Genomic DNA, 24,097 nt, shown 5'->3' on the forward strand with positions numbered 1-24,097 from the left:
GGTTTGATAAGATGACCTCCGTACATCCCTTCCAATCTAAATTACTCTGTGACTCTGTGAGCATCTGATAAGACCAAACTGGTATACTGCGATGAAATCCTTCTCTAGGACAAGTGCACTCATTTTCCATCAGCACACCTTGATAGGTCAGTTATGGCTTCAGGCTTCCCAGTCCTGAAAAACACAAAAGCATCTTGCATTTGGCCTTCAAAACTCAGTGGAAGCTCTAAATGATCTGCATTTCTTCACACTTTTTAACTTCAGCTGTGGAGATGCTATACAACTTTACCCTTTTGACAAAAAATGTCACTAGTTTATTATCCCATGCTTTCCTTTGCCATATGAAATTCCCAGCCATGGCTTTTAATAACTGATAAGTAGACAAACAAAACCAGAAAATCCACTAAAAGGATAGAACAGTTCTCCAGAGCCAATGTCAGGGCTGGGAGAGAAGCCAAGTCCTCTATCTTGAGCCCTGAAAAAGTCACTCAGGGTCATATTTTATTACATGCCCCTGCAGCTTTGAGATACTGAATGTGCAGAGGCTCTCGGAGAAAATAACAATGGCCTCAAGCTGAAGTATGCTAGATCCTGCCCTGGTTGGTTTCCAAATAGTCCCTCTTTGCAGGCCCTTATAACAGAAACTGCTACACCCGAGTTGCAGCCGGATAGGCCAGCCCAGAATACTGACAACGCCCTTAGACAACAGAAGTCCCCCACTGGCCAGAGTCATTAAAGAAGAATTCATAGCCTGTCACCCCATTCGAGGCAAAAAGGTAGCACAGATGTACTGTTCTCTGCAGCTGTTCAGCCAGAGCTGCTACTTGGTACAGTTAAACAGGCCAGCCTGCATTTTCTTCCAGGTGTTACCCAGCAATCAGGCTAACAAGCCACTCTCTACATCCACTACACAAACCCTTGGCTCCCAGTCAAGATACACAGCATCTCTACAGAGACAGGAGATCTTTATGTAAATTGGACTAGGCCAACAAAGAAATAAGGCACATTAAGATAAAAATAAATCCTTTACAGGCACAGTACAAATTAAACAAAAGAACAGCAGCAACGTTCGCACATCAGAAGTGACAGAGAGACATCCTGGGAGCATTAACAGCAAGCTCTGCGGAAGACAACGCATTCAAAACAAAACCTTTCCTACATCTCTGTGTCCCCAGAAAACACTTACTTTGGGTTTGATTTAATATTATTTGTTAGCAGCTAACTTGCCTGGTGGAAGCCAAATGAGGTTTGGCTCTTTGAGATGCTTTCTGCCACAGCTATTATCTGTTCCACTTTGCTCTGCAGCAGCACGCAAGATCCTAAATGTGATTCTTGTAAGCCTGATATATCAGACCCAGTGTTAACATTCAAGGCTTCAGAGACTAAATTAGACATTATGAAAATCAAGCCCAAGACTTCCACCCTGCAGCTGTTTCAACTCTGGCTGTCCTTTCAGGCACAGTTCAGGAGCTAAGTCACTCTGACAGTAAAATGCAGCATGCTTCGGGCAGGACTACTCTGAACCAAACGAGGGTCCCACTTGGTTCGCTGCTTCCCTGTGAGACCTTCTGGCTGAGCTCAGAGCTCACTCTTGGGTAACCTGCTTCCCACCTAGGTGGTGCAGAAAGGATTGTTTTCCCTTCCGTGCCCTGCTATTTTCATTGATTACTCAATCAATGGCAACAGTGCCAGGCATGCTTGGGACAACAGCACTGGGTACTGCATCTAAGGGTCAAGCATGAAGACAACCGGGTGTCAGTCTTCCTTAGGCTGTCTGCCAGAGCATGCACCTGTCACCGAATCAGCTGAGAAGCTGTCAGCTCATCTGAGCCAGTACCCACTGCATAGCCATGGCCATGGGTCTTCCTCTGAAGCTGCTAGGCACTTTGGGAGAACAGCATCAGAGAGTAGCTGAGGTGGGAAGGGAACTCTGGAGATGGTCTAGCCCAAAATCCCTACTCAAAACAAGGGCAACCAGACCAGGGTGGTCAGGATCGCATTCAGCTGGGCTTTGCGTATCTCCAAGGATGAAGACTGCATAACTTCTCCTGATGACCTTTCAGTGTTTAACCACTCTCACAGTAAAAAAAGCTTTTATGTTCTCACCACCCTCTAGCATGGGAGTCACTATTTCCTAGTACAGTCTCTCCATCTAATCTGTCCACTGGAAAAGTGATGATGCCAGTAACAGCTCCCCTTGGTATGCAAATCATTTCTGCCGGCCTGGAGAACAGTGCCAGATTGTCTGGGTCACAAGTCCAAAGGCTACAAACCACAGGTGATCCCAGGATTCTGGGGAAGGTCAGAGATGTGTGATAACTTCAGGCAGCTGACTATTCACTTACAAAGAATGACCTGTGGCTAAAACAAGCTCTGGATGCTAGGCTGATGGCAAGTCCTTCCTCAAGGAAGGGACTGCCCAGTGGCACAGCTGGAAGATGGAAAGCACAGGAGCCATAGCAAGTACAACCTTTCAGGTTTACTGGAGGGAGGAAGGAATGAATGCAGTAGCTAATCAAGAGAATCAGAGACATGCCACCTATTTCTTGGACCTATTCAAGCTTACATAAAAGAAAATAATTGCATTTTTGGATAACAAGTTCCCAAAAGCCTTTTCTCTGTCTTTATGGAAAGAATTTACTTACGTCTGAGAAAAAGCCACCAGCAATGAATAGCAAACAAAATATTTGTCAAAGGAAGCGTCATTTAAGAATGAGTTAAATGAAAAATAAAACTTAGCCCTAAGATAAAGGCTCTTACACAATACGATTCACCCTCTAGTGGCTGACACAAGACTGTTTGCCTGCACACAAATTTGTGTAACCTCTGGCTGGGTGGGTAAATTCTGTCCAAGGCTGGATGGCATTTTGCTCATCTAACAATTATGCTCTTCTTCCAGTTATGTTCTTCTAACAAGACAATGAAACCAAGTGGTTACAACTACATGAAGGCCAGTACATAAATACATGGCATAGGATCAGTGTAACACATTCTAAAACAAAGTACCCATCAGTTTCTCACTGTGACACAGGAAATTAACAAGTACATTAAACAGAAGGCAATTTTTTAACATGTTTTATTAGATTTACATATAAATTAAATTCCTGTGTAATGTGTGATTGTATAGTTCAATACATCCCATTCTGCCTTGAGATAATTCCTTTGAAAACATGGCTGAGAGAAGATGAAGCTTGTGGCTTCACAAACTACGCTACAGTCTCACCTAAAGACATACAGATCTGCTAAGCCACCTAAACAAAACAAAATATTTTGGCTGCCTATATTGCCTCAGGTTTCAGTAACTTCCCTCAGGAAAAGCCAGACAATGCTGACATCAGTCTAGTTTTGCAATGAGTAAGGGATTCAAACCCATCACATCCATCCACACCAATATTCCCAGTGGGTGAGGGGAGTGCTCTTCTTGACAGTCCCCATTTATGCTGCTTTGCATCACCAAGAGGCCTCAATGCAAGCTACATTGCTTCCAGAAGAAACAGAATCAGAAGACTTGTTCCAGATGCTATCAGGAAAACTACACAAGGCTTCAAAATAAAGGCTCCCAAAACATACATCATGTAGATGTCAAGCCCTCTTCAGCCCCCTCCTCCTGGCCACACTGTGCTGGCACTCAGCATTAAGGTGGATCTAGTACTGTATCTCTCCAAGTAGATGCTCAGAACTGGTAGCTCCTTAAGCAAATGATCAGTTCACTTTTTTAGCCTTGTGTGCACCACTTTGGAGAATTATTATTTACTGCAGCCCTTGATACAGAGCAACATGCTTAAGGATTTCTAATTTTGTACCCAAAATAAACACAACTGGAAAGTTCACAGATGCAAAATAATTCTTTTTGACATCTGTTTACCTGTTTTGTGGAACCAGTGAGATAGCTGAGATCTGCAAGCCTAAAAATAGATCCCCCAGATCTAACTATGAACATGCTAAAGTCTCCAATTTACAATTAAATCCAGCAGGATGGGGAAACCATTATGCCCTTTGAAAACCCAAGTCTGAAGTGCTTTGGGAACTGGAAATCCATGGTATCTTGTAATTATGCTTTTCTTCATGAAGATCAAATATTATTGACTGTCCTAGTAAGACAATCACTACCATCAAGAAAAAAAATTTCATATATACTTGTCATACATAATTTTTAAGCTTCCTCTACAAGCCATATACTTCATTTTGGCTATGTTGGGCTTAAGGGACTAAAATTAGATTTGTTGAGCTCCGACCTACGGAACCAGTCTTGACACTTTTTAATCCCTATGTAGAAATTAAGCCACTAAGTTTTGCTTCTGAAGCTCACAATGTTTACCAAGAAAAGCTCCCTGAGGGAAATTTTTTTAAGTGCCAGATTTCCACATATACACAAGTACAGAACTCAAAACAGCTGCAGACCCTTGTCTTTCATGCAAACCTTCTCTGGACATCCAAATATTCCAGTACTTCCAGTGAAGCTCTAGAAAAGCATGGTTCTCTGTCCTGGCAAGCAGCTAGATCACAGGATGAATAATGAAAATACTTCTCACTCAATGGACTGCTGCTCTGTTTGGGAGCATTTGCAGCAAGTTGCATAGTCCAGAAAAGAATCCTTAAACTGCCATTGCCTATGTCAGCTGATTTGTACTCAATTTGGACAATACTTTGATCCTAAGACTGTAATCACTGAGGGCCTGCTTCCCCCAGATCTAACTATAAACATGCCAAAAGACTGCTGGCTTGACTTTTCTAGCCTGGCATAAGATTTTTGCTTGCTTGCCATGCTAGACCAGCTCTGAGTCTTGTCACTGTGGCTGGTATCTCCTTTGCAGGGTTCATTCTCTTCTGACCATAGAGGGAAAAGGAGTAACTGAGTAGCTCATTATCTTGCAACTAAGACGACAGCACTTGCTATTGTCAGGATCAGCATCCACAAAGTGTTGGAAAGAGTCTGCAGACACACCAAGGAAAGCATCCTCACCAGGAATAGGTGTGTCCTGTTCTGCTCCTGGGGTGTAGTATTTGATACCTACCTGGAAGACAGAAACATTGGCTCCTGAAAACACAAAGTCAGAGAGAATATGAAGTTTGTGTGCTTGAGTTAACTATGGGCTAGCAATGAAACACAGACAATTCTTATTACCTGACAGAACAGAGATCTTTACGTAAGATCACTGGGTCAGTCAGAAGCTCTGCCCTGCTCTGAAAGAGGCAGGTATTTCCACCCTAATACAAAAGCTTTTTTTATTTTTTTTTTTTGGATGCAGCTGAAGGTGCCCTTAAATTATAAAGACTTGAGAACAGCATTCACAAGAATAAGCAGTTTGAGAGGGTATTTTTGGCAATGGTCATACTGAGGTTGTTACAATCCTCCATCCTGCACAAAAAGCCAAAGACTTTTATTCAGAGCAATACAATTCGGAAAGTTAAAAATGGAAATTAATTCAGCCAAATACTCTGATATGACAAAAGACTGGTATGAATGTAAAGTGGTTTTTGGTCTTAAGTCCAGCAATCACTGTTACTGCAAACGCTGTGGTAGTGGTCGTTCACATGGAGCGATGAGTGAGCATACATACACTTGTCCAAAGAAGGCAGACACAAGCCAGTGTTATCCACTTGATTCCTTTTTCAGGAAAACACAGCAAGAAAAAATTCTCCGTTCATCTAAGTAACAGTCCGACATGATTAGGAACCAGGACTTCTCTAAGTCATCTCCCATTCTTTAGAGTACACTCCCTGGAACGATGCAGGAAAAAGTTCAAGAATTCAGAAGCACAGAAGCCCTGGAATCAGGGGCTGGGTTGCAGCTGGTCTACAGCTAGATGGGGCCTTGGGAGCACACAGGAAATGGACAGGCCATGTTTTACTTATAACTTGTCTTAGATGCCGGTAAATGATAATTTGGGCTCAAACGCTTTGCCTGGGTAAGTTGGGGCCAAGACATTTGGCCACAGAGTATCGTGGCCACAGAGAAAAAAGGGTCAGTATATTGCATCTAGATGAAGGCAGTTGTTCCTTTGACAGACTACTTCCTGAGCAAACAGCTGTCACATGGATCAAGTCCATTTCTGTCTGGCTGTAGGCCAAACCAATTTCAAGTCCTAGACTACTCTGAGCTTGCTGGCACTTGATACATGACCACAAGCTAAGCCAGCAGCTGTTTAGAGGGTAACCACAGAGCAGAACATGTCAGAGGAATAGCTGTACACAGCCCACAAAAGTTAACCTGCTGCAGGTTTCAGATGCCCGTTTTGGAGTGGATCCAGTTTCGATAATAAGTCACTCGTGTGTACACTCCTGGTTTATTTGGCTTGCCACATTCATCTCCCCAGCTCACTATTCCCACAAGATACCAGATTCCTCTGGAGTTCGCATGCACCAGTGGCCCACCAGAATCACCCTAAGGAGAAAAATGTCAACAGGCAGGAACAAAGCAAACAGCATTCACCTCACTAATGCAGCAACCCTCAAATTGTTCTGTTACAGCTGACAGATATTTGTCTCTAGATCACAGCTTTAACTCAACCTCCACACAGTTTACAAGACAGAGGCTGGGAGCCTATGTCTAATTCAACCTCTCCAACTCCACACCCTCACATTTGTATTCTTTCACATGTGCATTACATATAAACCCCAAGGACCTAACTGCAGGCTTCATCCCATGAGCCATGAAGCTCTTCATTTATATCTGTCAAGATACTGAACCCATAAACTTAATAAAGATTCCCCAAAGGACATTTTAGTTTTAGGAAACCTCACCTCCCATCCCACCTGTTTCCTTCTTACTATTACCTATGAAGACTTACCTGGCAGGCATCCACCTGCCCCTCCAGGTATCCAGCACACAACATTCCAGGTGTTATAGCTCCACCATACACTTGTCTTCTATTACAAGTTGCAGTACTTATAATTTTCACTTCCGCTTGCCGAAGCTGATTAACACTAGAGCCTAGAAGAAGTGGCATTAGAATTTGCGGACAGCATATGCAACCTAAAACACTCAAGGATTAGAGTAGCCAGATTTTCCTACAGCTTTTTTGCTATTACAGGCAATGAAGGGAGGTACCCAGACAACATCTCAGGAAGCAGAAAGCTCCCGTCCTCCTCAAAGTCCTTCACTTGTTCCCAAACATAACCCTTCTCCACCTTGCATCCTCAACCAGGTGCTCTTTAACATAATGGACAAAGGGATTTTTGTACATATTTCAGTGTTTAATTCAACTGTAGGCTACAAGATATGTCCTCGTTATCATTGGAAAAAACTATTTGGTTAACTGCAATGTAGCTTTGGACAATCAGCACACACCCCAAGAATCTACCATGAAACATAACCTATATAGTTTAATAGCTCTCATAAGCAGATTTATAGTCCCATCATCTCTAACCTCACAGACATGGACTGATTTGAATGAAGCTCACTCAAGTCATTGGATGAAGCCTAATTTATGACCAAAGAGAGAATAACTGATGAAAGCTGTCCTAATACATCTATGACAAAGCTGAATGGCTAAAGAACTCACGTCAGAGCTAAACCTAGAGGGACTGGGCCAATGGGAACAGAGAACAAAATGTATTCACCTAGAACAATGCCTGCAGCAACAGAAAAAACCTGCTCTTACTCCTGTAAGGCTAACCTGTATGGTCTTCCCCCCATATAACAACCTACTGACCAAGCCAGAAAAAAAGCAGCAAAGTCCACAAGTGTATCATTAGCACATCAAACACCAAATCTAAGGAACAAAAAATAAACAAATCCCCATAAACCTGATAGCAGTCTTCTCAGCTACATGTGCGACACGGCACAGGAAAGCAAGAGACACTCACCATCATTCTGCAAAGCTCCCCAGCCTGTGACAAAACAGGAAGTATTCACTGGGAAATTGTGAGATGCTTCAGGAAGACAGACACTGTGCACATCACTCGTGAACTCAATAGGAGAGGCAAGTTCCACAACAGCCACATCATATTCATGATCAAGGACGAAGTCACCGTATCTTTCATGAATGATAATTCTTCGAACAAGTTTTTTCTGTTTTGGAGGTCTCAGCAGAATTCCAAAGCTAGCAGTCCACCTCCGAGGATCTCTTCCTCTGTAAGATATCTGAGGTTATGTCACAGCCACACAAAACAAGATCCCCAAAGAAGCTTAGCTCTCCATTTAAGCATCAAAATGCAATGCGGCCAGGTCTGCCTAAGGGACAGAGAAGAGCCAAACTTCATTAGCTTTCAGCAGATACAGATGCTAGTGGGCCACTAAAAGTCAGAGCACTTAAGAGTCCTAAGGCCTGTAGGATCAGAAAGGTGCTGATTACTTACCCTCTAAAGCAGTGGGCTGCGGTCACTAGCCAGGTATTACTGATCACTGATGCACCACAGCGATGGGTCCCATCAAGCTGAATACTAGCCTGCCATGGCCATTCCCCATCCTGTGCACGCTGCCCACCAATTATTCTCTCCACTCCTGTGAAGGAGAACGCCTGTTTTCGTATTCCACAGCCTGTCAAAGAAAAGGTAGCTGACTGAGGGAAATCAGAGTTTTCCTTTGGGAATGGCCCTCATGGCTGCAGGCACATATGTAACAGGGCATGGATGTTAAGAGACAGCCTTCATCTAAAGCAGTGCCTCTAATAGCAGGGAAGCCAAGTGTCATGGTGACAAGCATCTCAGGATAGATGCTGGGTAAACAAGGTTTGGTAGAAGAGTCCCTACTTTTTCATTAAGCCACTTTCCAAACACCCAAGGCCACATGTACTCCCATGGGAACTGAAGCCTGTACATCTGCAACACTTTCCCCAGTTGTAAATATTGATCTAGTTAAAAAAATACTGCCTCTACAAACCTTGCTTTGTTTGATATTTGACAAGAGCTGTACAGAGGAAAAGGTAACATACATAGCCATTAGTATGTCTGTGCATACAGGTACACACAGAGATTCTTAGGCACAAAGACCTGCACCAATAATTAACCTAAGCATTTACATTCATATAATTTTCATAATACAGCATGTAAGATTCATCTAAAGACTAAATCTCCATTAATACTCTATGGAAAAAACATCCTTAGTTTGTTTTTGGTTTTTTTAAAAGACTTCTTATAAATTGAGTACAAAAATACTGAGGAACCCCCACGTAAACAACCACCACACCAGGGCAACTTTAAGCTTTAATACATACATCACCACCAAAACATGCACAAGACAGACACTGCACATCACTTGTGAACTCAATGGAGGCAAGCTTTCTCATCTGAATAGCAAAGGCAAGACCAGCATAGTCAGCACAACTTTAAGCATCACAGAATCACTAAGACTAGTTTGTAAAAAAACCACAAAACCAAACAAAAAGCCCACCCACAAACTAAATAAAGAAAGCATTTTGTCAGGTCACTTCCAGGTCAGCCTTGATAACAGCAACAAAAAAAAAAATAGCGTCCTCTTTCTCCAAGTTTACTTAGAGCCACTGTGCCAACAAGCATAGTCATGCATTACTCAGCCAGAAAAAAAAAAATTTAGATCCAAGTCAGTTACTTCTCAGAATCCATTTAAAGATGGAAAGCTAACATGCAAAGGCTCCAAGACCTTGCAGGGGACTGAGGTAGTTCCCTGGGAACAGACTTACCTCTCTCCCTGTTTCCAGAGATGCTTTAGGACCTCATGGAGGAGCACAGAACAGGAGAGGGACTGAGAACCTGTGCCTCTCCAGGGCTGTGCCACTGCCTTGCTCTTACCACGGGCAGCTCTTCTCCCTCCCACTCTCTTACCTTTCCCTGTATATTGTAAAGTTTAGCTCAGATCTGACAGACATCTATTGCTAAACTCTTCTGCTGGGAGGAGGGGGCAGGAGGGAAAATGTTTTTGGAAGGATTCCAGCAAGAATCTTGGTCCACAGCAACTGCAGTCCTGGCGCAAAGCTCACTAACAGCAGCTCATTGACATGCCCCTACTTCTCACAACCAACATTAAAAGTGCTTCCCACCACGAAGTCAGAAAGCCTGATTCTGCAAACACTATAGAGCCAGCCTGACTGCAATAAAATGAGCTGAAATCTTTCCTGGCTCACGTGCTGTCTACTGCTCTAGTATCCCCTAACAACTTATTTTTTTCAACTTGCATCTCAAAAGCATAAGAATCTTGTGAACACAGAACCTATAGCACCATATCTCTGGAGCTTTTCTGTAAAGCATTTGTACTTACAGTTGTTTAAAAGGTTATCTCCCTTTTCCTTATTCAACTCTGAAATGAAAAGCAAACACCACAGTGAGTATATCTCATACTGTTATGTGATCTAGCATAGTCTCCCTCCCTGCACCCAGCAAACACAAATTAAACGGCCTGCATTGATGCATGGAGTGACAGTACAGTAAAAGGAGTAATTTGCTCTGTTGGAGAAGTTCAGTTAAGCCTCTGTTCCTCACTGAAAGTGTGAGGCTAAAGGATACACCTTTCCTGCCTTAGCTCAAAGCTAACAAAACCAGCAGATAACTGCAAATAGGTCCAAGTAACATCTACATGCATATTGTGCACAGACACCAGCAAACACTTATATGCATTTGTTCAAGTTCAGCATGGCAAGGCAGTCAAAACAGTCTTCAGAAATCTTCAGAGCTGGAATTGGGTGGACTTAAACTGTAACATTACAAATTTCTTTCCTACAAAAAACCCTCTGCCAGACTCTGATGGTAACCAGCAACAGACTGGGAGAGGATTACTGTCCAGGGAACTGCAGGGTTTTGTTGTGAACACTTGCTACAGTAATCTGTCAAATAAGCAAGGGAAATGGCAGGAGGTGGAAAAGGGAACCATCTCAGACTTGCATTTTTTTAATAGCTTGAGGACTCTGCATTTCAGTACCTGGTGATTACAGGTTCTTGTACAATTCACTGTGTGTCTTAAAGTAATCTGTGAACCCATGGTCACAAAGTTGGGGCTTTTTTTAATAAATTGCAGGGGGACTATCTCATTCAACAAAGCTAGGTCATACAGAGAAACCTTCTGATGCACCAAGGATAGCTCACATTCATAAATCAGTGCCAGTATGCTTTAGTTCTTTTCATGCTACTTCTTTCAAGTTCCCAGGCTGTCAGCTGTAACACACAATTTTGAGAAGGCAAAAGAAGAAAACAAGAACAGCCCACATTTACATACTAAAGTGAAACTCATTACACTAAGAACAGCAAAGTATGAGGAACAAATTCCAAGCTAAAACCACAAACCTAAGGCACCTACCTGTGAGACTAAGGGTAGACAGGTCAACATGCAAGAAAGTGGAGCTTGTTTTGAGCCTTCTGCGTAACACACGGTTGACATGACCAAAGCTTGTTGCCTTACTGTCAGTCGATGGAAATTTAAATACCAGAACAACAGATGCAAGCACTCCACCAGGATCTGGGCTGCAAACCAACAAAAACAAAGTGGTATCATTCCCTCTTTTCTCACTAATCCTCTTTGTTCTGCTTTGCACTCTCTGCCTTCTTTATACGAGAACAGGTCTGGTCTGTACAGATGTATAGAACATAGCATAACTGTGCACAAGTAAAGGAAGATGATGACATGTCAGCAGGCAAAAGGCTTGGTTCTTGCTATAACAATGATCAGAGGAAATTTGCTGGGAACTGTTATAAGCAGCACAGCTGAGAAGGAGAGGAGGGATCACTCCCTTTGGCCTCCACGCACATCATAGTCAGTAGGACATGGATGGCAGTAGAACCACCCCAGCGAGTTAAAAACCCTTCAACAGAGAGCCAACAGGCCATTCTTAACAGCCATTCAAAAGACCCGGTTTAGAGCCACAGAAGTTAAAAAGGTCTTTTGGTATTTTTTTTTCCCACTTAAGTCCCTTTTCCATTTATTGACCACTTAATTCCATTTTATCCGGAGACAAAAATCTCAATAGCTTGAGTAACCAGAGCAAGGCACGATCACTTACTGTCAGTATAAAATATTGGGCCCAATATTTTAGACTAGCAGTCTAAAGGAAAACCAACTGAAGCCCAGAGGGAAAAACAGCAAAGATACAGCTAAGCTGGTCCAGTGCCTAGCTGCACAACAACTGTATCTGTACTGAAAACAAGCTTGAAACAGACACACCATTTTGTCAAACCAAAAGGTTGGTTGAAGTCCAGCTCCCAGTTTCTGTAATTTCAGTTGATACATGGTATGGGAGGCTTGTGGAAGAAACCAGCAGCAGAAAACAATGTAGAACAGTTTAAGGAAATTACCCCTTCCATCTAGTGACAGGTAAAGGTAAGAAAGCCCAGAAATGCTGTGAAGAAGGACATTTATGGGAAGTTTAGCATTGTCTGCTGTCTAGGGAAAAATATTCCACAGCAGAATTGAGCCTTATAGAAATGCAACTCCAAACCAAAGTAATGTGAAGTAGAGGGAAGGGATGGCTCTTATTACAGAGTGAGAGAAGAAACACTTAAAAGCTCTCACACAGGACCTTTATACCTGTATGTCACACTTGCCTCCTCCCCTTAGCTCTGTATCCAGGTATCTCACAGTGGAATGACTCATTCCTTCAGACATTTTAAGAGATAGAGGAGACTAGTCACCTCCTGTTATACACCATGCAGAGGTGTAAACACCAGCCTGAGCTTCCATAGGAAGCATTAAGTGGAATAAAGAGTTGACTGCATGTCTCAAGCCCTTAACTAGCAGTGAAGATGGGATCACCTAGTAGTTCAGTTACTGCATCACAGCCAAACAACTGGTGTTCAGGTAATCAATCTGCAGAAGTATAAGGTTAAATTTCTCTTCCTTGCCGACCCCCCGAAGGTAACTGAGCCCTCAGTGTCGTAAGCACTGAAGGATACTGACAACCAGCCAAGACTTAGTCATCCTGCTGGTACAATCCAAGCATAAACGACCGAGCATGTTCCATCTGGTCAAGCAGTAGCAAGAAAGGTCACTTATCACATCCCTGCTTATTCCTGACCTTCACATTACTTACCTCAGACTGACAACATGGGACCTGATGTACCTTTTACTTAGGAAGGACCCCCTGAATACTGCAGATATCTGTTAAAGGAAAAGAGTGTTAAAATACATCTGTAACATGTACATACTCCCAAGATGTAACAGTCTCATGAGTCTCAAACACAAGAAAATGCCTTATCTCCACCTCTACACCAAAGCTACCACTGAATTTCCATCAGAGGATGCAAAACTAAAATAAACAGCGAGGCTGGCTGATTTTGCTGTCCCTTCTGTTCTGTGTGCACCTGTTCTGCCACAAGGCTGCTGGGACAGACAGCACCTGTTCTTACCATCTGCTTGCACACAGTCAGCAATGCATCTTTAACCCAATACAGCAAGGTTTGAAAGGTAGGGCTAGCCACATAAGGATGAGGCAGAATCACCTCTGACTCCTTATTTCCAATCACACAGTCACAGGACTGTTCACCATAGGTTGAGAAGAAACAGAAAGAGCTTAGCTTACCATGTTTTCAATCTCTTGACTCAAGTGCCTGAACTCTTCTGTGGTTTGCCTTTTGTACTGACTGTTGTACTTGACATTGGTGATTAGGAAAGATGCATTGTAATATCGGTCCTGATCTACAAAGGATAAGAAAAGGAAAGGTGGCTGATCTCCTTCAGTACAATTCAGACATACACAGTACCTCACAGAACATGGCACAAGTAAGGCTCCCAGGCTCTGGCTGTGACCCTGTTAGCTGTGGAATTACAGCTTTAGTAGCACTCTGGGAAAAGGGGGCTCTGGACCATCTTGTTGCTTTAGGGACTCATTTCTACTTTGAGGACCATCCCAAGTAGCTCTAAATTACACCCATTACAACATTTCTCTGGGGACCATCTCCTCATCAGCCTGAGGTAAGCACAGCACAAGACACACCACCCCACATGTCCCTTCTGACTGAGTAGATGCACTCACTCCTCTCTGCCTGCACTCCAGCATGTCCCTGGTCCCTCTGAGAGGCAGGTAGTCCAGAGCTGTTCACATCCATTCAGCAGTTGGGTTAAGCTTAAAATCTGGCTCTCAGCTGAATGGCAGAGAGGGACCCCATAATGTAGAGTTCGCAAAAAGCAAAGCTAAGCTTTAGCTCTGCCACTGCTCTGTGTAGTGCCCTAATGCAAGCAACTGCCTCATTGACTCTGTGAGCTGAGACAGCAGCGCTATTAGTGCCATCTGAGAAGGAAGGCATTTCAAAACCCTTCACACTGGTGTCTCAGATTGGGAATAGAATGGCCTAGCCTCATCCACCTGCTACCAAACTGGGCCCTTGGCAACAATGACTGACTCCTGGGCTCCAAAAAGCTTAAATCTCTGCCCTCTTTTTCTGGAATATCCTTGGCTAGAGGTGCCAGCTTCAATTTCTGCAAAAAGCCTGTTCAAGACCAAGCTTACTACCCATAGCCTGAATACTAGGCACACCCTTGGTTTACACAGAAAACTGCTAGCCTTTGGTTAATTGTGAATGCCAGTGGAGGCAACAGGGCAAGACAATTCAACAAAGAGAGGGACAAAACTTAAATCCTTGCTTCAAGTAAATTATATTTTAAGTATTCTTGCAGGTTTTCTAATCAATTCAGATCTTTAATAGGATCTAGTAAGTTCTCATGTGGATTCTATACAAGAGATGAATTGTATACGTAAGTCACCAGACAAGACCACAGCAGCAAGTGAAATACAACAGAATCCTGAAGATTTGTGACAATAAGAGCGTTGCACTTACCATGGCACAAAAAAAATGTAATCAAGCCAATGACAAAGGCTAAGCCTACTATCACTGACACAACGATGATTGCTATCTTCCATGGTTCTATGTGCTTTGTTGCTCTGTCCATCTGGATCACTCTCTGCATGGAAGAAAACATGGAGAAACGCAACTCTATTATTAAGACAATAGTGCATCCTGAGCCAAATCACCTGGCACAGCTTAGCTCAGCTCACAAACCTCACAATGAGGTAGGCTGGGAAGGATCTCTGGACCCTGCAGGTCTGACGACCTTCTGCTCAAACCTGGTCCCACTACAGCAGCTTGCTCCAGGGTTTGTCCAGTCAAGTTTCTAGCATCTCAGGGACAGATATCTCCCAGCTTCTCAGGAGTCCTGGCCCGGTTTCTGACCACCCTCATGGAAACCAGCTTTTTCTTTATATTTAGTCAGAATTTCACATGTTCTAAATTGCCTCCATTGTCTCACATGCACCCCTGAGAAAAGCCTAGAGTTGTGCTGGTATTACTAGTAGAGACAATTTCTCATCAAGAAATACTACAGTTTTCAAGTGCAGCTGATTGCCCATGCAGGTGCTTAAACTAAACATAAATGTAGTAATTCATGACTGATGGAGTAACTTTTGCACCGAGGATACTCTAGGCTACCAGAGATGCCTTATAACATACAGCTTTGAGTTATTTTTAGTTGGTATGAGTAGTAACGTTTATTGCTCCCCTACAGGGTTTGGGTTTTACTGCACCAAAACCACACATGTTGTAAGAGACTGCATCCTGTTTCCTGATAGACAGTCTGTCAAATGGGAAATAAATAGCTACTCCCATAAAATGGCAACAAGACCCACATTTAGCCAACAGCAGACCTGTAAAGGAGTTGGGAACTTGACTGACATGGACAAAGGCATATAAGCTTTTCTCCTCCACTTATATCCCCCTGTGCAGCATTAAGCAAGAGAACATTAGGAAAACTGCATTTTTGCACATGTCCTCAGTAGCTTTGTTGTAGGATGATGCAAAGCCTTAAGCACAATCACTTCAGATTTCCAGTAATTCCACAGCACACAATTGCTACATAGTCATGCCCTGCATTGAGTCTCTACATCACGGTCAGCATTAGTGCAAGGTATCAGAAAAAACACATGGGATAACCTCTCAAAGGTACCTGGAGTGGCAAATGGCAGCAGCCAGATCTGAGGAAGAGGAACTCAGCTGGCTAGTCATCATGCTGGTTTACACCCACTGATCCACATTTGTCTTGCTGTAGACCAGATACTAAATGCTATTTTCTCATTTTTGGACCTATGGCACAGCCATTTCTGAGCAATGTCTGAGAAAACAGGGGCAGAAAGGCAGGAAGAGAGAGTAAATATTTCCAGGTTTTCTGACTACAAGGTGGCAAAGAAGAAATCAGTGAAAGCACAGCAGGATACCAGTAGAGGTTCCATCTGTAGAAATGAGCTGAGGGAGCAGATAAACAGTGAAGGCAAGGGTATGATGAACAAATCCAAGACAGCAAAAGACAGTGAAGTGGTAGAAAAGCAGAATGGGGTTATACACCCTGCCTTGAGGGCAAGAAAGCTGAGCAAAGCTACAAGGAAGAGATGGTAAGCAAGGCAAACCAGGAAAAAACCCAACAGAATAGAGTCACAGAGGAAGCAACTGAGAGGTCTGCAACACAGTGAAGGTGTACGCAGCAAGTGACAGAGAAGGTGGAAGAAACTCAGAGTTTGATCTCCTCACAGAAAAGCTTGGTTTTGGCTAGTGAGCGCTGGCAGGTATCCCAGTCCATTGCTTAAGGGAAGCAGGCAGGTTTTTACCTACTCAAACAGGTGGCATATGGGAAAGAAAAAGTTAAACAGCTCCAGCCAGCACCACAACTGCAGGTGGTCACAAGCAACAGCTTAGTGTTACCAAAATACACAGGACAGGTGACCGAGATCAAGCCTTCTGTTTCAGAGTCACGTGCTATGGAGAAGCCTAGTACCTGTCCTTCTGTTGTGCCTGCTTTATTGGGGCCGAGTTATGTTCTGGCAATGCACAGTCTGAGTCTTCCCCAAAGCTAGCTGTCTCCCCACTAGACTGGATCACTTCTGGAATGGCAAGGCTATGGAAAACAGACTGTAGGAGCCTAAACAGCTGAGAGGAGCCTAAAAGCCCAGGCTGGCCAAGATTACTTTCTTCGGCAACTGCAAGTTGCAATAAGCACATAATACACACACTAGACCTCAACTGGTTCCATGGAGGCCTTGACTTCTCGCTATCTAGATCTTCACTGTGTACACTATCCATTACCCCTGAGGGTTTAACAGATGCAGAGATTCAGATAAAAACCTAAGACCAGCAGGACTGTCCTGCTTCAGTTTCTTTAACATGCTGCAGCCTCCCATGGAACATTCCTATTCTCATCTCACAGCTTGTGGTCTTTCACAGTCCCAGCTCATGGAATTGCAGCATACTTCATGGACAGTCAATTACTGCCCTTGAGAGCAAGCCCCTTGGCTAACCAGAACAGCCCACAGCACGCCTCTTCCCCTCCTTAGCTAGCCACCTGTTGTTTTAAAGATTCTGCTTTAGCATCTAACTTTGCTCTCCTCACTGGAGAGCTTTTGCTCTCCAACCTGAGCCCCTTCTGTCACCAGTCTCAGACTTGTCCTCTGTGTTTCAGCTCTCCCCACCCCAGCGTGGGGTGCCATCTGAATGGCAATCAGAGCAACATTCCTCCATTGCTTTTTATACAGAGAACAAATGGCACAGCCCCGATAGCATACGGCTAACTGGAGATATTGAGGCAACAGTACTTGTTTCATAACTGCTGGCTTTCTTGAACTGTATACAGACAGATTTCCTCAAGACATGGTCTTATGCCTAAAATAAAAGCTTAAGAGTCACACCTGAGAAATGAGCATCTCTGCCTGTGAGACTTGTGCTCTGACAGGCAGCACTGCCCTTTATTTTAATCTATTTCCTCCTCACGCAAATGCCAGCTACCCTGACAAACACTAGTGGCACAGACCCCCTTCTCCTCCAACATTTCAGGACTGCTTGCTCTCCACAGGTCACACAGACTTGCAAGGGGAGACATACCTTAGGAACTGCTGCAGTTGTGGGGGAAATGAAAATGCTGGAGATAAGGAATAAAAATCTCTACTTCTGATAGCAATTTCCCTTTAAATTTTCAAGAAAACAGTTTAAAGGAAGCACTTCCATGTATTTCTACATTCATACAGGTAACTGATTTGTATATGCAATATACAAAAACTGAAGCAGAAATATGTCTTCAAATCCAAAACAGTTTCCTCCCTTTAGTGGGATACTCATGACTTTCATCTTGCTAGAGTAAGTACCAGAACAGGAAAAAAATCTCTTGTGCAACGGAAGCACCAGCTCTCATCACCTCCCACAGCATACAATTGCTGATATGTACCCTTCAACTCTGATGCCTGTGTGCAGGATCCAGCTCGGCAGCCTCCCTTTTTTTGTCTATTTTATCAGCAAACATGCTAGTCAGCAGTTGTGCAGAAGGATTGGGAAAGAAAAACTCTCCTGGTTTTAGCTTTTTAGGAAATATCTAATCTTTTGCTACCCTTTTCAGGAATCAGCATGAATGCAGAGAACAGAGGGCCTTGTTTGGCCCCAAATCAGCTATCCTTTACTCTTTGAAGAACAGCTCAAGTGTGTATTGCCTGTATTAGAGCAGCACACTCACAACTATGTCAGGTTTTGAGCCTGCCTCTGCTGAGAGCTAACAGGATTTTTAGTGAAAGACAGTTCTTGTTCAGGCTATGCCCACTCAATGGATTCAGTCATTAATCACACGCATTACGCCTCCAGTTAGCTGCTTTGCCCCCATAGCCTTTTCGCTATTATGCCACAGAGGGCAGGATTGTCACGCTCTACCAGAATAACCACCTGAGAGAGACTCCTCTGCCTGGGACATCCATCTCTGTAGTTAAATAGTTCAGTGGAAGGTAGATCGCCCTGTTTAGGAATCAGACCTCTGCATGGTCTTCTCTGCATTCTAGTAACTAAAGAAAACTGCTCCACCCAGCAACGATCACTGGCCAGAGAAACACTGATACTCTGCAGTGCTGATGAGTGCAGAGGCAGAGATGATCTGGCTGCCTTCAACCACAGATACATCCTTTCTTCTTGTGGCAAAGAGGCACTGCTTAACAGACAGATATTCTCCTCAGAAGACCCCCCAATACCACAGCTGCCTATGTAGATACCTTCCAGTCAGGTGTTTTGTATAGCCTCACATTTCTTGCTTCCTCATACCATACACTTTGATATTTTTACTGCCCAAACTCCACTAAGGTGCAAATTAACTCTCAGGGGGCAGACAGGGGAATTTAGGTAACACCAATTCATTAGGTAACACATATTCATCCTCCAGCATGAGGGTAACTTTAATTCTTCAAGAGCAAACCTTAACAAGAGATCAGAAGACAGACTTCGCTGGGAGACTTTGAAGGCCAAGTCCTCTCTGCTCTGCAAACCTCATGGTCTGATGTCTGGCAGCTTTCCATCTGCAGTGAATTAGCAAGTTTCAAACCCAAGATCTTTTAGTTCACTGCAACTCTTCTTCCTAACGTGCCAATAACTATTAATGTAGCTTGGTCTTCCTCATGAAACCAAGGAAAAACAGATAGGATTTCAGGTTGGATTTCTGATCAACCCCTGTTTAATTCTTTACCTTCCTATTTGGAAAACTTACCCAAATGCAAAAGACAAACACAATACACAGGTGACAAGCTATTTTTCCTCTCTAATCCGGTACCAAACTCCCTAAAAGCTTACTATGTTCACTCACAAAGCAAGTGATGAAAGTTCAGTTCCCACCTCTGCTGACAGGATTTGATTCACTATATTGAGCTTATCTATCTCTTCCGGTTGAGGTACTGTGTGTTATCAAAAGCCTCAGTAAGAACACCACCAGAAAATTTCCCAGAAAAATGTCTGTTCAGACAGGAAAAAGAAGTGTAACTATCATTTGTGTCCTAAGAAAAGGTCTAGTCACTGAGCTGCTGGATAAGCAGGGAAAAGCTACCCTGTTCTGTTTTACAGATCTGTCCTTGACATTTTTTGACTTAATCTAAAGCCTCACAGTACCCCAACCTAGATTTCCTCTTAGATGAATCTAAACCATGTTTTCTGGCACAAGCTGTTTAAAGAAGGTGTTTTGTCATGCTCTGCATAGAAGAAAACATGCAACCTCTTCTACCCGATGTGCTGCTGTGTTTCTATAAATAAATGTATTGTATTTTTTATTATACCACTGCTCACTGATATTCCAATACTCAGAAAAGCCAGTGGCAGAGCTTGGGTGGCACATCTGTTGATGAGGGTCTCTCCCCATTTATAGCTATGACCAGTTTTTCCCATTCAAAGATGGATTCAGGCACATCCCTACAATCACTCTTCTTAGAAATGGGACCTTTCACAAGACAACTGAACAGACTAATCTGCTGGCCTAGTGAGTGCAATTTCAAAATCCTGACTAGGTCCCTGAAGCTATCTACCTTGGTAGGGTGGCTGGGAATGGCAGCAACTGAAAAACATTTGGCTTAGTCCGGAAGTGCTGTAGCAAAAGCACAGGACGACAAAGCAAGACACGCTAATTCCACTCCCACCTTTGCCACAAGCAATCATACCACCTAATGCTTCTCCTCTGCTCTGGTGGCGCACTCAGGACACACACTTTAAAAGAATGGGACAACCACCTCTACTACTTCAGGCACTGAAATAGAGGAAGCTAGTGCCTGTTGAACTACTGCAAGACCTTTGTTTGGATGAGGTCAGTTACCCATCAGCCTCAATCACTCAATGTTTGGTATCTCCCAATGCAATTCTGGTACAATGGAAGACTTCCAAACATTGAAGGGATTTGCTGAAGGAAACAAGATATATGTTCTTCTATGCGTCACGCTGAATCAACTTGATCTCCCCACACCCTTGAACATCCCACAAAAACAGTAGGTGCTGCATGCCACCCCTCTGCAGTCAGATAAAGCATCGCTAATGTACTTGCTACTTACTAACTGAGCTCCTCCCATTAACCACCCAATTCTACCAAGGTCTTGCTGCTTCCCAAGAGCACATTTCAGATGGACAAAGACAACACCTCCAAATACTGTTCTTGTCATTTGCATCAAGATTCAAGGGCAGCATTAAGTCTCTGGGATGTGTTAACTCAGAGCTTACCAATAACTATATCCATGATACCAGAATACTGCTCATACAGGCTTCCCTGGTTACTTGATCACCTTTGCAATCAGCACAAAAGGTTTGTTGTTCCTTACTCTCTCATCCATTTTGCATACAGCTTTTTGGAGGTTACAAGCTCTTTAACTGTTGGGATAGAACTAGCCTCCTGTACTACTGTAACAGTCTGTGGGACCTAACCGTAACGCTGACAGTTGAAATATCCTTGATCAAGAACACATCTTCTACAGTTGACTGCCACAGCCAACATCTTAAGAAAGACTCACATGTTCTTAAATAACCTTTAGTAGAACTAGGAGGGCTACTTACTACATAAGTACTTTACAGTTGGTATGAACATGAGAGGCCATCCCAGTGCAAAGAAAATGTTAAGTACATGGCCACTGACCGCAATCAGTTTAGCATAAAGTTCTGCAACTTCTCCATCATCATTACCTTTCAGATTTCCACTTGCAGCTACATTGGTCATAGACAAGTATCTTATTCTGCTTGGCAGAACCAGAATATAGCAGTAGATCTCCGCTTTTCAGCTTTTGAAAATAGCCCTGGCTGCCTCCCTTTGTTCTGCTTTGACTGGGTGAATCTACTCCAGAAGCAAGACACCAAACAAGTAGTTATAGTCTTTGTGGGTTTTCAGTTTGATTTTCATTCCCAGGCAGAGTTGGTGAAATGGTCTGGTGCCAGACTTGGTGCATTTCCAAGCTGATTCTGCACAGATTAACACTTCACTGGCTGCATACAAAGCCCAAGAAAATAAACAAGAGCACAGAAAGCTACTTTCGCCTACTTTACTCTGCTCACCCTCTTGTACCAGGCTATTAGCTCCACAGTTGTGACTGCAACACATTCTAATCGCACTGGCACAAACAGCAAATCAGAGTTGGGGTGCAGTGAGATGAGTCTCACCTGCTCCACTGCCAAAAACTTTGGTGGCCATAGGCCACCTTGATTTGTCAGTATACCACACTGTAGAGGAGCTGGGAAATTCTTGGAAAACAAATGCATTTTGGGTGAGAAGAAAGGGTGAAATATCAGAAGGATTACCGATGCATGGAAGGCAGCTGAAATCAGAATAAGCTCAGCGCTAGTACCATTCCCCCCACACCATTTGTCAAAGCTCTAACTGCCCCATAAATCTATGCATGATATAGCCATGCTTCCCAGACTACCAAGGAGCAAGTCAGAAGGCTGTGGCACTCACCTCTGGGTACCACTGAGATGTCAGCAAGAAGCTCTTCTTTCGGGGAAGTGCACTGTCCTGAACACCACAATGCACTGTGCAGCATCTCAGCATATACTTGAGGCTTTATCTCCTCAATTAGGAAAGAAAGGAGTCATAGGCAAGTCAGAACAAACAAGTCCAGCAAGTCTCAGTGACATAGGCTTACCCAGTAGCATGATTCCTCCCCTAAAACAATAACAATACGTTTCTTTCATCACACCTTTCATCCAGGAATCTCAAAGCCTTTCAAGAGCATTAACTACACCCTGCAACACCCCAAATCAGAAGAGCCATGAAAATTTTGCAAGGATTCAGAGTTTATTTCCTTCTTTGGTATAATTAAAAACAATTCAAAAATTATGGGCAGGACCAACACAGAAAATTTGCATGTTCTAAAGAGACAATGTTCAGTCCTAGGCCAGATACAGAGCTGACAAACTGATGTAGATTCAGTGGCATGTGCCTCTTAACTCCCTTGAACTTCCTTGAAACTGGTTATTTGGCCAGACAAAAACTTGCCCCCATAACAGCAGCTGCATTCAAGTTTGTCATTTTTCTTTAACTCCTTAGACGTTAATTTTAATTGTGGCCACCTAGCCACACACACTTCTGTCCTGGAAAAATTCTTCTAGATCATAAACGTTTGTGATATAAATATTTGCAGGTTGTCTAGATAAGCATTTCTACTTGTGCTAGTTACAGCAAGTTAATCAGCAAGTCAATTAACACAAGCACAAACTTTAACCTAAAGTAGCATTTCTCAATCTTTTTTGGGGAAAGCTTTTTTTTCCAATTTTAAGTTTTCTCAGTTCCACCAAACTTACTAGAAGATTTATACACCCACATTGCCTTCTGAGACAACACTGTGGGTAAGGCTAATAAAGACAGAATATCACAACAAGTTATGTGTGTGGCACATTTTCTTTGCTTTGCTGCAATAAAGCTTCTAGCATCTAGGGACTCTCTTCCTCCACCTTAATGACTTTAATTTGACCCCTCTACAGCTGAGGAAACACCTACTTAGTAACACACTAATGCAAGTACGTCTTAGATGGCTGTAGGTCTTCCTTCCACCGTAAGCAAGTCCATAGCCAAGTAACAGGAAGACTGCCTTTCTGGGAAGGCCAACTTCTTTTGAATGAAAGACAGGCTAAAGATAAGCCTCAGCTTCTCATAATTTGGATTCAGTCAACATCTCAGCATAATTTGTTATGAAACAATGAATACAGTTGCTAATGATACACATAATTGCTTCTCAATACTTTAACTGGAAGCTGTATTGCCATCTCATATAGGAACAATTTAAATGAGTCAGTCCAAACGTGCAAGTGAATGCAGTCAGAAGCCTACCTAGAGGGTGACAATTTCCAAGGGTAAAGTATCAAATGTCATATGATTACCTGACCCCTGTGTAAGTGCTGAAGACATATTCATTCCAGGCAGCCCATGATCCTCAGAGACAGAGCCCTTTCTTGTGACTTGATCATGGCATACATGGAAGAACATACAACACAGAGGCTTCATGACAACTTTTGAACAGTCTCACCTGCAGGCAAAAAACCTATTGCTGCTCAAGGAAAGAGGTTAACTAAGGGGTCTTTTGGGGGCACTGAAAAGCTCTTCCAGCCCTAGTTTCATGGCAGGAAGGCACCAAACTGTTTAAGGATGTAATAATCCTGGTCAACGGTCCCCTCTCTTCAAAAGGTGTCTGTCTATCTTCTTGTACTAACAATACTTCCCTGGGGCAGAAAGCCCAGATGAGAAAAAGGGACAGGCAAGAGCCATCAGTGGTTCAGTTACCAGGTACCTAACAGGTTTGGCTCCTGATTCCAGAGACAGCATATGGGAAACACTGGGAGGCAGGGGTTGTGGTCCACCTGGGTACCACATTAAAAAAAAAAAAAAAAAAAGATATTCTGGAGGCAGAACACAGGATGCTAAAGACAAGGGTCCCCATCATAACCCAGCTGG

At 43.2% G+C, this 24,097-nt stretch overlaps 1 protein-coding gene across 1 annotated transcript; it reads right to left on the reverse strand.

Annotated features, from left to right (window-relative positions):
- Positions 1-5,173: 5,173 nt before the first annotated feature.
- On the reverse strand, positions 5,174-22,201 carry LOC121082724 (transmembrane protease serine 11E-like). The gene is made up of 10 exons (XM_040582390.1): positions 22,102-22,201; positions 14,680-14,799; positions 13,425-13,540; positions 12,936-13,003; positions 11,210-11,373; positions 10,178-10,216; positions 8,302-8,482; positions 7,810-8,075; positions 6,792-6,934; positions 5,174-6,385 (listed from the first exon to the last, which is right to left on the reverse strand). The coding sequence occupies exons 1-10, from the start codon at positions 22,196-22,198 to the stop codon at positions 6,224-6,226; spliced, it is 1,356 nt and encodes a 451-aa protein (XP_040438324.1). The 5' UTR covers positions 22,199-22,201; the 3' UTR covers positions 5,174-6,223.
- Positions 22,202-24,097: the final 1,896 nt, after the last annotated feature.

The sequence above is a fragment of the Falco naumanni genome, chromosome 1 (assembly GCF_017639655.2).
Source record: "Falco naumanni isolate bFalNau1 chromosome 1, bFalNau1.pat, whole genome shotgun sequence".
Lineage (NCBI taxonomy): Eukaryota > Metazoa > Chordata > Aves > Falconiformes > Falconidae > Falco > Falco naumanni.

What these genes read in the sequence shown, in the direction of transcription:
- LOC121082724 (XM_040582390.1), bottom strand. Translation starts at nt 22,198, where the DNA reads ATGCTGAGATGCTGCACAGTGCATTGTGGTGTTCAGGACAGTGCACTT. An exon ending in GTCTACCCTTAGTCTCACAG is followed by an intron (nt 10,217 to 11,209) that starts GTAGGTGCCTTA and finishes TTTTCATTTCAG; the next exon opens with AGTTGAATAAGGAAAAGGGA. An exon ending in GGGAGCTTTGCAGAATGATG is followed by an intron (nt 6,935 to 7,809) that starts GTGAGTGTCTCT and finishes CACTTCTTCTAG; the next exon opens with GCTCTAGTGTTAATCAGCTT.